The following is a 13,201-nucleotide window of genomic DNA, read 5'->3' as shown; positions in this document are numbered from 1 at the left end:
GTGGAGTCCCTTAGGGCACGGACGAAAGTGCCCTTTAATCTGCCCGACTTGCTAGCCACGTTTTCGATAACGCCGGCAGCATCCTTCGCCTTCTGGTACAGAGCGGCGACCGTCTCTGTACCAGGTGTAGGGGCGGGATCAGCTCCTGCCACCATCGTCACTGTTTCCGGCAGTGTGCCGGAGCTTCGTAGGCCGAAGACTTTTTTGGCTGACTCAGCCACCGCCATTTCAGCCTCAAGCAGGAGCTCCTCCCGCCTGGCGCGGTTGAGCTCCGCTTTGGCCTTGGCCAGACCCACGTATTCTCCGGTAGTGGGAGGGCGACCTCTACCTCTCTTGGCCCGCGCCCTCATGACGGGTGAACCGAGCTCCGTAACCGGAGCTCGGTCCCCCTCGTCAGAGGACGGGTCCGAGAGCACAACTGTTTTGCGCTTGCGCCACAGTGTGCCCTCTGGGAGGGAGGATAGGCTCTCCATGGAGCAGACGGTCCGTAGACTACTCGTTTCATCCGAAGATGAAACGAGGCTAGGACCGCTCCGTCTTGGCCGTCTCTGGGCTTTTGGCCCAGGGGCAGCAACTTCAGCACTTGGTGCTGGGGTCACGTCAGGGGATAGGCGCTCCAACACCACCCGCGCTTCGGGAAGCGCAGACGGTGTTGATGCGCGAGTGTCATATCCGGTTTTGGCGTTGAACGCCGGGTAGAAGTCTACCCTGTCCAGTCCTTGTTCACGGGAGCTCGGTGAGCCCACGAAGCGGTCGCAGTCCCCCCCACATACGATCGGGGACCTTAGACCGGATTCACCAGTTTCCTGGCTACCGGCGTGGGTATTAACTTTCTTGATCGCTTTATCCATAGTAGCTGAGCCTCAGCTGGCGGTCTCTTTTATTAACCAGGGTGAGCTCCCTGGGGTGCCCTAACGGCCTGAGCGTCAGACCATACAGCCCCTCGCCGGGCACCACAAACTTAGGCTTACGGTGATTTTTTCAGAGGTTTTCTTCCTCGCGGCCCCCTCCGCTCAGTGCGGAGGCGGCCCCCGTTCCAGACAGCATTGCGTCTGGGCTACGGGTCGGGCCGACGGTGGCCGAAGCCATTGCCCGGCATTGCTGCCGGACCCGCCGCCCCTGCCAACGGTGGGGCCGAAGCCCCTGTCATCTGGCCGAAGCCAGAGACGCCGTCGGATAGTCGCCCTCCTGTGTCCACTCTGCGCACCACCTCGTCCCTGCAGAGGGCCACGAGCGAGAGCGACTCCACCACGCTGTTTTGGTCCGCGCCGGCCGAAGCCGGTACCCCCCCATTACTGGGAGGGCATTCCCCTATCCGCCACCTGGGGACGCGCCCGATGGGAGATCAGCAACTCCACACGGGAACCTAACCTAACCTTTTTTTTTTTTTTTTTTTTTTTTTACGTTGGAAAATGCGTTACGCATACCACGCCGCCCGGGGGGACGACGTGGTTATGTGGGACTCCCCGGGTGTCGCCACCCGGTATACCCACTAAAAACCAACGGTGTTCCTCCTTGCCGCCATGTGGCGAGGACACGGGAACGCAGCTGCACACAACCGCGTCCCCGCCGGCGGATGCCCATACGGGCCCAACGCCCATGGGAGCGCGTCTAGCGCCTCCCCCTCCGCCGAGGGCTGCCCCGGAACACTGGGGAGCCCTACGGCACGGGACCTATGTTGTGGACGGCGGTCCCCCGACCACCGCCCACAGGTCCCCGTCAAGGCGGCGCACGGTCAATAGTGACCAGGTGCGCCAGGCGCCGCCTTCCTGGTCGTCTGCGGCGCATCGGGAGTGAGTCAGCGGAGTTCTCCCGCTCTCGCTCCGCCGCTTCCTTCTCAGACAACACTGCGTCTGAGAAGGTGACGACCGCATTCCAGGCCGTTTCACTGCCCACCATGGCCATGATCATGGCGGGCAGTGAGAGGTCCGCCCCTATCACCGCAGACAAGGCAGCGCGAGGGACCGCCCAAGCGGGGCACTCCTCGCGGGTGTGCCGTGCCGTGTCCACGGTGTTGCCCACGCAGTGATGGCAGTCTGCGGTGGGTTCCCTGCCAACCACCCCAAACAGATACTCACCGAAGCACCCGTGCCCGGTGAGGAGCTGCGTGAGGTGGTAGGTGGGAGCGCCTGGGCACTCAATCCAATCCCGCAGAACGGGTCGGATTGCCGCAACCAAATCCCGGCTGGCATCCGGGGTCTCCAGCTCCTCCTTCCATTGCTGGAAGAGGATAGTGCGGGCCTCCTCCCTCCATTGTGCTACCTCCCGAGGAGGCGGGAGATCGCCGTTGGAGTTGGCGTCAGCGCGCCGCCTGTACACTGCCGCGAGAACTCGCGCCTCTAGCTCCCACGGCGGACTGCCCGCTATTAGACAGGCCGCCGTGTACGACACTGTACGGTATGCCCGGGCCACCCTGAGTGCCATGACCCGCTGCGGTCGCCGCAGTAGGGTCCGATTTCGGGCGCTCAGGGACTCCGACCATATAGGCGCACCGTACAGCGCCATGGAGCGGATGACCCCCATGTACAGGCGGCGGCATGATCCTCCTGGACCCCTCATGTTGGGGAGCACACCTCCGAGCGCTCCGGCTGCAGCCACCAATTTTGGGGCCAAGCGCCGGAAGTGCTCCTGGAAACTCCATCTGCCATCGAGGACGAGTCCCAGGTACTTCATCGTCGACCCGATGGCGATGGAGGTTCCGCCGACCACAATGTGGGCATTCGGCGGTGGTGCGTTCCGCGGCCCATGGAACGCCAGCGCCTCCGATTTATGGAGGGCCACCTCGAGCCCGAGATGTCGAATCCGACTCACCACCTGCGCCACTCCGGCCGTGGCGAGAACGCCGGCCTCCCGGTGGGTGCTGCCGCGGGCCGACACGAGAGTGTCGTCGGCGTAACAAGTTACGCTGACCCCCCGCAAAGTGGCCCCGCGCAACACCCAGTCGTACCCGATGTTCCACAGGAACGGTCCCAGGACCGATCCCTGTGGAACACCGCACGACATCTCCCGACGTGCCCATCCAGCTCGTGTCGGGAACACCACTGCCCGTCCGCTGAAGTAATCCCGGACCAACCTTTGTAGGTGGCCGGGAACTCCGAAATGGTCCAGGGCATTCATGACCGCGTCCCAGGGGAGCGTGTTGAAGGCGTTGGATATGTCCAACGAGACCGCCAACAACACGTCACCCTGGGAAACCGCCTCCTCCGCCTGCTCCCTGACTCGGGATATGGCGTCTATGGTTGACCGGCCGACCCGGAACCCATACTGGGTCTCGTGCAGTTGGATGTGCTCGGCGAGACGGTGAACGAGCACACGCTCAAAGAGCTTGCTCATCTCGCCGAGCAGCACGATGGGCCGGTAAGCTGAAGGCTGGTCAGCCGGACGCCCGTCCTTGCGCAGGAGGACGAGTTTGCCCTCCTTCCAGGAGCTGGGGAAGCGACCCTGCACCAAACAACCGGTGAATAGGGCCCGAACTTGGCTCCCCAGCTCCGAGAGCGCTAGGGCTAGCACTCGCCCTGGCACACCGTCAAGCCCGGGTGCGGTCTTTTTGAGGCGGAGTTTCGCCGCGGCGTACCGCAACTCCGCCTCGGACACAGGCCTCACCTCCTGCTCATCCGCGACAGTCACGGGCCGGGCAGACCACGCCCGACTCGGAAACAGCGTTTGCACCACGCTCTCAACCAACTGGGGTTCGAGAGTCGTGGTGAGTGGCGGAGCCCAGGGCCGGAGCTTCCGCCTCACTGCCCGATATGGTCTGCCCCAGGGGTCCCGGTCTAGGATGGCAAGCCAATCCTCCCAGGACTCCTGTTTGGCCCGCGCTATGGCCGTCTGGAGGGCACTACAGGCGGTCCTGTACTCTGCGTACAAGGCATCCTCCAGAGGCCTGTCGCGGATGCGACGCCTCCTGCAGCGCGTGTATCGGCGCCGAGCTGTTACGCACGCCTGGCGTAACTGGCGCAGCTCTGCGCGCCACCAATACACTTGCCTGCGTGGGGGGAGCGGTCTAGCTCTGGGCATCGACGCATCGCAGATGTTCGCAAGCGATGCGCCGAGCAGCCCCGCTCCCGCGTCGATGTCATCAGGAGGGTCGGTGTCCACCACCCAGCTCTCCACGATGGCGGCTTCCTCCGCCAGCTCACGATCGAGCCGCCCAAGCACCCACCGAGGGCCATCCTCCGCAGAGGGGCGGATCGTTGGTGCCGTTGTGGCGGCAGACGTGGAGACATCGAACCGGATGTACCGGTGATCCGACAGTGTCTCCACGTCTACCTCCACCCTCCACCTTCGGACTCTCCGAGCCAGGGAGGGGGTCGCAAACGTGATGTCTACGATGGACCCCCCCTGCTGTCGGACACAAGTGTCCTCTGCGCCTTGGTTGAGGACTTCTAGGCCCAGGGTCGCCGCCCAGTCCTCCAATTCCTCTCCTTTCGCGTCCGTCGCGGGTGATCCCCAAGCCGTGGATTTGGCATTGAAGTCCCCCGCGACGATCACGGGGAGGGAGGAGACTTGCGCGATCAGCGCGCTGACTCCTGCGAGAGCCTGCTCAAATTGGGCGAGGCTCCAGCTAGGTGGGAAGTAAATTCCCACGATAGCTATCCCGCCAGAGACTGCCCGAATGCATCCCCTGCCCTTCGCTACTTTATCGAGGGGAGGGGAGCCACCGGAGGTAGGGGCGAAGATGGCCACCGAGCTGGTGTGGTCACTCGCCCAATCGTCCCGATTGGGAACCGCATATGGTTCAGAGACCACCGCCACGTTTATCTTCCACTCCGCGATGGTCTGGGCCAGAAGGTCCTGTGCCCTGGCGGAGTGGTTGACATTGGTCTGGAGGAAGCGGATGGGTTCCATTTACGAATTGGTGTCCATCCGCTCTCCCCTGGCCTTCTTGGCCTTGGGCTTCTTTTTGTCCTTCTTCGGGGCCTTAGCCATCGGCTTTTTGGCGGCGGAAATGCATCCGCCACCGCCGACAGAATGAGCCGCCGGTTTGTCTGCCGCCGCACAGACGGGGCAGTGGGGCTCGGCCACACAATCCTGCGCCTTGTGGCCCGGCTGGCCACACCGGAAGCACAGCTTGCTTCGGTCGACCTCGCAAGAGCACTTGACTCCCAGATGCCCAGGCTCCAGACAACGGTAGCACCGTGTCGGTCTGGAGCCCAGGAGCCTCACTCTCGCAGAGGTCCACCCGACCAGTACCCGGCCGGAGTCGGTCACCTTCTTGGCGGCCGCGACCGGGCAACTGAGCCACAGTGAGCCGTCTCCTCTCGGGCCGACGACTATCCGGCCATGTTTGATGTCATCGGCCGAGCATCCGCCTTCCCTGGCCACCGCATCAACCACCTCGATGGCGTCAGCCGAGTCGTCCAGCCCAGTGACGCGGATCTCCGCGCATTTCACTGGGCGGACGACTCTTACCGCGTCAGGGCTGAGAGCTTCTCGCAGCTTCTTGGCGAGCGCATCCGCCTTCGCCGCCGAGTCCTCCCCTCCGACCTCAAGCAAGCGCGCACCCGTGGCTGCTCTACGGAACCTCACGTTGTTTATCCCCAGGTCCGTGAGGGAGACGCGCTGCTTGGCATCGGAGAGGATAGAGGCGTACGTAACGCCCCTCTCCTCCACTCCGGGCACCAGGGTCAGCGTCACCGCCGCTGTTCTGGGTGTCCGGAGGACAGCCTTCTTCGGGGCCGTGGGCCGAGGCTTTTGTGCCTCTTTCTGCGCTTTGGCCGCCTTGCTTTTTGCCTTACGGCCAACAACGGTGGACCACTGCTCCGCCACTGGGGCAGAGGCAGTCTGAGTTCGCGCCTCTGCAGCCTCCTTAGCCGCCAGGCTCTTCTTCTTTTTGCCTTTCTTGGCCTTTTTCCCCGCGAGGGGGGGATCCGCAGGAGCCTGGCCGCTATTGCCAGTTTTCTTGGTTGCCTCCTTACTAGCCTTCTTGGGCCGCTGGCCCAGGCTAGACCCAGTCGCAGGAGCGCCATCACTGCTGGTGGACGCTACCGGGGCCCCCGCTGGCTCTTTGTGAGCGGGGTCTGCCCTGGCAGCTTTGGCGTCCGCTGCAAGTGGGGGCCGCACGCGAGTCTCTGGAAGGAGTCGGCCCTCGATGCCGGCCATCCGTGCATTCAACATATTGCCGAACATTTCGGCATTCGCACGGGCCGACTCCTCCAGCAGCTGCCGGAGACTTTGCTCCTGAGACTGGGCCGGTCGCTGCCGCAACTCCTGCAGATCGCGGCGCAGGACAGCCACTTCCTTCGCCAGTTGCGCGTTGGCGGTCTCCAAGCGCAGGATCTCCTCCGAAGCGTTCCGGGATCTAATGAGGGACACCGCTTCCTCGATCCCCTTCGCTGCCTCCTTTAAGGCCCGGACGTAAGTCCCTTTTAGTTGGGACGATTTGCTGGCGACCATCAGAATGGTCTCCAGCGAGGCCTTGACGATGCCAGTGAGGGCGGCGCTCGTCTTCTCTGCCTCCTCCGGAGACTGAGACTCCATTTGGGGGCTGGGCTGTAGAGAGGCCCTAGCCTCCCTCACGCCTCTTGCCACTCCAGCGACTTCCGCCTCGGCACTAAGCCGAATGCTTTCGGCAAGTTCTTGGTTGTATGCCGCCCTGGCTGCGGCCAGACCGACATACATCCCAGTTGACACCGGGCGTCCTCTACCCCTCTTCGACTTGTGAGCCGCCCCTTTGAGGGGCGACCCAACAGAGTCGCCTGAGTCGTCCTCCAGCTCGGGGTCCGACCGGTTCCTTTTAAGGAACGGTCTCCTTAGGTCGGACCTCTCTGACGTGACCGTCACCATGCTTGCACAGGAGGAGTCTGAGTCCATTGACTCCTCCCCCTGGCTAGCCGCTCTCGTGGTGACGGGTGAGTCGCATCGTGACAGTACCACGCTCAGCCGGCGTTCTTTCTCGATTCCGAGTGCCAGATCCCTGCCGCTTGGGATCTGCCTCTCGGAGTCGTCTCCTCCCTCTTCTGTCCCTTCACAGGGACGGGTGGCGCAAGCGCCTAGACCAGGGCATCGTGCCGCTTCCGGGGTGGTGGTTCCCGGTCGCGCCACAGAATGCCCCGCGGACTTGATGTCCGCTTCACGGCCAGTAGTCAACTGTGCCTGAGCACGCAAAATCCTTACTCCCTTTCCTTCGTCTCTCCCTTTCGCTTCGTCTTGCTCCTCCATAACGTCTTTTTTGTTTTTATAAAATTCCATTTTTAGACCCACGAGTATGGGGGAAAGGGTGGTCCATCCGGGCAGTGCCCCCTGTACCCGGATAACCCTAATACCGCTGGGGTGCGGGAGGTGCCCCAGGGTTGGTCGCTAGCTGGCGGAGAATACCCCCTCCGCCACCTTCCGGCGCCCCGACGCCGCGCGAAGGCCCGAAGGCACCTCAACGCCGGGACTTTGGGGGTTTTTTATTGAGGTTGGCTCCTCTTGGGCCGGCCGACCAAGGCAAGCCCCTTGGTCCTGGTAGGCCGCGAGACATGTCCACGACACCTGACCAGGATAACAAGTTTGGCGACGGTGGCCGAAGCCTGTCCGACGGGCATGTATTCATGGCCGCCGAACCCGTCACCGACGGCGCCACGCGCCTCCTCCTCCGGGTTGGATTTTTTAAAGAGGTTGTCTCCTCGCGGCCCCCCCCACTTGTGTGGGAGCGGCCCCCACGCCTCGGAATACCGAGGGTTGCGGGTGGCCCGACGGCCGCCGTGCAATACGAACGACCGCCGCGCGCAAGGCGAAACGCCTCCTCCCGGCGGTTTTTTACAGAGGTTGTCTCCTCGCGGCCCCCTCCACTGATGTGGAGGCGGCCCCCGACCCTTTGGCGCCCCACCACAAAGCGCTAAGGGTTACGGGTTGCGCAGCGGTGGACTTTGCCACCGCCGCGCTGGATTCTTCTTAGCTTCACTGCATCGTTGGGCTAAAGCGGCACCCGCCGATGCAGCTACTGAGCCCCCCCGCCACGACAAGGCGAGAATCCATTGGGGGGGAACCTAACCTAACCTAACCTAACCTAACCTAACCTAACCTAACCTAACCTAACCTAACCTAACCTAACCTAACCTTTTTTTTTTTTTTTTTTTTTTTTTTTTTTTTTTTTTTTTTTTTTTTTTTTACGTTGGGAAATGCGTTACGCATACCACGCCGCCCGGGGGGACGACGTGGTTATGTGGGACTCCCCGGGTGTCGCCACCCGGTATACCCACTAAAACCCAACGGTGTTCCATCTCGTCCACTGTGTTGCCGGGACCCGGGAATCGCCGAAGCATACTTCCGCGACCCGGCAGTGGATGGCCTGTTAGGCCCCGCCTCGTTCAGGGTGAGTGGCGTGCGCGGAACACGCACGCAACGCCGACTCGAGCCAGATGGTAAGTGGAACGACAGACTCCCCCGAGTCTGCCGCCCGTGGCTCCTACGGTGATGGTCTCCGTAGTTGCGCCCTCTCGGGTCTTATCGTCCCTGGGTCTCCCCTGATGTGCCCTCCTCCTCAAGTCCAGTGCACACAGGGAGAGACCCGCATCGTTGTTAGGGCGGTAGATGGCCGACATCCGCCCGCCGTCTCCGCCCTGGTCGTCTGCGGCGCGCGGGATCAGTGGAAGTTGCTTCCCTCACCCGCTCCGCATCCTCCTTGGCCCGCATCACAGCCTCACAGAAGGTGAGAACTGTTTTCCACGACCTTTCGCTGTCAACCATGGCCTGGACCACAGCGGGCAGCGAGAGGTCGCGCCCCACCACAGCGCCAAGTTCGACGCGCTGCTCCGCCCAGGCTGGACACTCTTCCAACGTATGTTGGGCCGTGTCCACGAGGCAGTTGTCACAGTGGTGACATCTAGCGGTTGGTTCCCTCCCGATCAAGTGCAGATACTTTCCAAAGCATCCATGCCCGGAAAGCATCTGCGACAATCGGTATGTGAGGGAACCGTGCCGCCTGTCCACCCACTGGATCAGCACGGGACGTACTGCCTCGACCACTCTCAGGCCAGCACTAGGCGTTTCCAGCCTGCGCTGCCACTCCTCCAGAGCTGCCTGGCGCAGCTCCTCCCGTCGGCCTTCTACCTCCCTTGGAGCTGGATAGGCTCCTTGGGAACGCGCCTCCTCACGCCAGTGGAACACTGACGCGAGGGCCCTCGCGTCCAAGTCCCATGGCAATGTTCCTGCCAGTAGGCAGGCCGCCTCGTGGGATAGTGTGCAGTACCCCCTGGCCACCCTGATCGCTATCGTTCTCTGCGAACTTCGCAGGAGAGCGATGGTACGGCGATTCAGGGTGTCTGCCCAGATGGGGGCCCCGTAAAGGGCCATGGACCGCACGACTCCCATGTACAGTCTCCTACAGGCATTGCCAGGGCCCGAAATATTCGGGAGGAGCCTGCTAAGTGCCGACGCAGCAGCCGAGAGCTTTGGTGCTAAGCGGCGGAAGTGGGGCTCGAAGCACCATCTGCTGTCCAGCACCAGACCCAGGTACTTTATGTTGGGCAGTACCTCAATGGGGACGCCATCCACCACAATGCTCGCCCCAGCCGGCGGCTTGTTGCGAGGACCATGAAAGGACATGGCCTCAGACTTGTTGAGAGCCACCTCCAAGCCAAGTCGGCGGATGCGGCCCACAACATGTGCTACGCCGGCTGTGGCAAGCATCATGCACTCTCGGTGCGTGCCTGCCTGAGCCGTGACCAGCGTGTCGTCCGCGTAACAGGTCACGCGAACGCCACTGAGAAGCACCCCTCGCAGCACCCAGTCATAGCCGATGTTCCACAGGAGTGGCCCTAGGACCGACCCCTGTGGAACACCGCACGACATATTGTGCCTGCGCCATCCATCTCTGGCAGGGTAGGCAACTTCTCGCTCGTGGAGGTAGTCTCCAATCGTGCGGCGGAGGTAAGAGGGTACCCGATGATATCGGAGAGCCTCTCTTATGCAGCTCCATGGGATGGTGTTGAACGCATTGGCGATGTCTAGTGACACCGCCAACACCACCTGCCCCCTGGAGACTGCATTCTCCGCTATGGCCCTCACCGCGCTGATGGCCTGGATTGTAGACCTGCACGGGCGAAAACCGAACTGGTTTTCGTCCAGGTCCGGTCCAGTGTCATCCATGTGCTGAATGAGGCGCATTGTTATTAGACGCTCAAAGAGCTTTGCAGCCTCATCCAGCAGCACGATCGGACGGTACGCGGAGGGGGAATCAGCAGGCCGACCATCTTTCCTCAGGAGGACCATTCGACCCGATTTCCACAACCGAGGAACCCTGCCCTGCCGGAGGCAGGCGTCGAACAGTCCTCTGAGTCTCTCCGCGTATTGCTCTTCCGCCATGACCCACACGCGTCCAGGAACACCGTCTGGTCCCGGAGCTTTGCTCCCCTTGGCTCGAAGCCGAAGAATAGCAGCCCCGATCTCCCCCAGGCTGACATTCGGGGTGTCCTCTACGTCCTCCTCGTCCTCCTGCCAGGGAGGCACCATCGCTGGCGGCGTGTGTTCCTCTCTGTCCGGGAACAGGGAGGAAACCACGGTCTCTACGAATCCAGGCTCAAGGGTTTGAGTCAGGGGGGGTGTCCAGGGGCGGATTTTGTTCCTCACTACAAGGTAGGGGCGTCCCCATGGATCCCGGTCCAGATCTTCCAGCATCACCCTCCTGCTCTCAGCCTTGGCTTCGTCAATAGCGATCTTCAGCGCCAGCTTGGCGCTTCTGTAGCCATTGGCGAGGGCTTCCTCCCTGGCTTCATCCCGTCTCCTCCGTCGGCGTTGACGGGAGTACTGGCGTCGCGCGAGGACGCACGCAGTGCGTAGCTCCTCGATACTCGCTGACCACCAGTACACCTGCCTTTTCGCAGAAGGTGGTCGCGCTCGCGGCATCGCAGCGTCACAGACGCGCGTTATGGAGGCACGCAGATTCGCCGCTTGCTCGTCCACGTCGACTACCGCGTCCTCCTCCGTGTGCGGCGAGACCCATCCCTCTACAAGAGCAGCCTCAATGAGAGCGTCCTCGTTCAGCCGCTTCAAAGCCCATCTCGGACCATCGCCCGAGGTTGAGCGGGTGCCTACACCGTGTGTCGTCGACGGGAGAGACAAATCGAGACGGATGTACCTATGGTCCGATAATGTCTCATCCTCAAGGACCCTCCACTCGACGACGCGTCTTGCTACAGCGGGGCTGGCGAAGGAGACGTCTACTATAGACGAACCTTGCCAGCGCACGCATGTAGGTGTTGTCCCTCTGTTTAGCAGGCACAGGCCCGCTGCCGTTGCCCACTCCTCCAGCACCTCACCCTTCGGCTCTGTTGCTGGGCAGCCCCACGCCACACTTTTGGCATTGAGGTCACCCAGCAACAAAACCGGAGCGGGATGATTCCGCAGAATCAGCGCCTCTATCTCTCCCAGAAACCTCTCGAACTCGGAGAGAGACTTGTTTGGGGAAAAATAGACACCAATGGTCAATATTCCCCCAACCAGAGCCGCCACGCTTCCCCGACCCTTCGCTACTTTTTCGAAGGGCGGGGAGCCAGCCGATCCCCGCGACACCAATGCTACGGAGCCATCACTGGCTCCCGCCCAGTGACTCCCATCTGGTATCAGATAGGGCTCCGCTACTACCGCCACCTGTATCTCCCACTGCGCCATGCTCTGCATCAGCAGGTCCTGAGCTCTGGCGCAGTGGTTGATATTCGCCTGTAAGTAGCGAAGAGCCATCACTTATTAGGAGCCGGTGTGCTGTCCTCCTCCATCGCCTCCATCTGCTCTACCCTTTCGGGCGCAGATGTCTGGCGTCCAGGTTGTGAGGGACCTGGTTTTTCCCCCACAGCTAGCCTCCCTTTTCGCAACGGGGAAGTACAGGATTTACCCCCCATCACGTGGTCCGCTCGTTTTTGTGCCATGGCGCATACTGCACAGTGCGGCTTTTCTGTGCATTGTGCATTCTTGTGCCCCGGTTTACCGCAGCGGTAACATACATTGCTGCGGTCATCCGATCCAGCACATTGTGCACGCACGTGTCCCCTCTCCATGCACCGATAGCATCTCAGTGGTCTGTGCTCTAATAGCTTAACAGCCACTGACACCCAGCCCACGAGCAGTCGTTGCTCTTCCGCCAATTTTTTGGCGGCCATCACCGGGCAACGTAGCCAAACGGTGCCAAGCCCCGATGCATCGAAGCGGATTTCACCACACTTTATTGCCTCCTCTGAGCAGCTTCCGGTCTTTGCAACGGCCGCAACCACCTCCTCCACCGTGGTGGAATCATCCAGGCCGGACAGTCGCACTTCCGTGCATCTGACCGGTCTAGAAATCCGAATGTCCTCGGCGCTGAAAATGCCTCTGAGTTTTTCAGCAAGAACATCCGCCTTACCGTCACTATTTGCTCCCGGCAACTCGAGCATTCGCGCACCCGTGGCGGCTCGCCGGAAGCGGAGGGCCTGTATGCCAAGGCTGGCCAGATCTATCTTGCTCTTGGCCTCAGCAAGCACCTTTGCATACGTGGCTCCCTTCTCCTCTGCCTGGGGGCAGATGGTGACCACTACAGCCGCGGAGCGGGGTGGCTTCAACTTTGAAGCCTTGTGCTCCATGGTCGTTCCCCCCTCTGCTGGTCTTGTGACCTTCGCCGCTCCAGCCTTGCCTTTCCTCCCACGTTTCACCACCGTGGACCACATTTGGTCAGTCGCAGATGGAGCCGGTGGAGGTTGGGCGCGGGCAGTCGTTTGAGGCTGACGACTAGCCACCGCCTGGGGCTGTGGGCGAGGTTCCTTCGGGGGCTGCGAGCGAGGTGCAACCGAGGGCTGCGAATGTGGGCTCGTCGCCGAAGAAGAATCCTTCGCGGGTGCCTTCAGGCCTTTCCCCTTCCCTTTGCCCTTGCCTTTGCTCTTCTGGGCAGAAGGCGCCGGCGTTTGGGGCAGCCGGTCAGGGGCCCTCTCCCTTTGGATCACTGCAGTTGTCTGCTTGGTTGCCGCAGCAGCAGTGGACCGCGTCGTCCGTGCCGGAGCCGGGGCGGAGGATTGCGAGGTTGATGGGACGGGGGCCTTTGAAGGGCCCGGCACTGCGCTGGTCTCCATCTTCCTGTCCGCCGCCAGTGGAGGACGAATCCGCTTCTCCGGCAACAAGCGTCCCTCCAGAGCCTCGAACCGTGCACTCACCATAGTACCCACCTGTACCATGATGGACCGCACCAGTTCCTCTGTTGTCTGAGGCATTCCCTCGGTTGGCTGAGGCGTCCGCTCCACCACCGGAGCCGGAG

The 13,201-nt window shown here is 62.1% G+C and overlaps 1 protein-coding gene across 1 annotated transcript; it reads right to left on the bottom strand.

Moving 5' to 3' along the window:
- Nucleotides 1-4,848: 4,848 nt before the first annotated feature.
- On the bottom strand, nt 4,849-7,161 carry LOC126379774 (uncharacterized). The gene has a single exon (XM_050028593.1). The coding sequence runs from the start codon at nt 7,159-7,161 to the stop codon at nt 4,849-4,851; it is 2,313 nt and encodes a 770-aa protein (XP_049884550.1).
- Between the last annotated feature and the right edge of the window lie 6,040 nt (nt 7,162-13,201).

The sequence above is a fragment of the Pectinophora gossypiella genome, chromosome Z (genome assembly GCF_024362695.1).
Source record: "Pectinophora gossypiella chromosome Z, ilPecGoss1.1, whole genome shotgun sequence".
Taxonomy (NCBI): domain Eukaryota; kingdom Metazoa; phylum Arthropoda; class Insecta; order Lepidoptera; family Gelechiidae; genus Pectinophora; species Pectinophora gossypiella.
The sequence above is the reverse complement of the archived record's forward strand: the minus strand, read 5'-3'. Positions and strand labels throughout refer to the sequence as shown.

Excerpts from the sequence above, each read along its gene's own strand:
- LOC126379774 (XM_050028593.1), bottom strand. The coding sequence starts at position 7,161 with ATGGAGGAGCAAGACGAAGCGAAAGGGAGAGACGAAGGAAAGGGAGTA.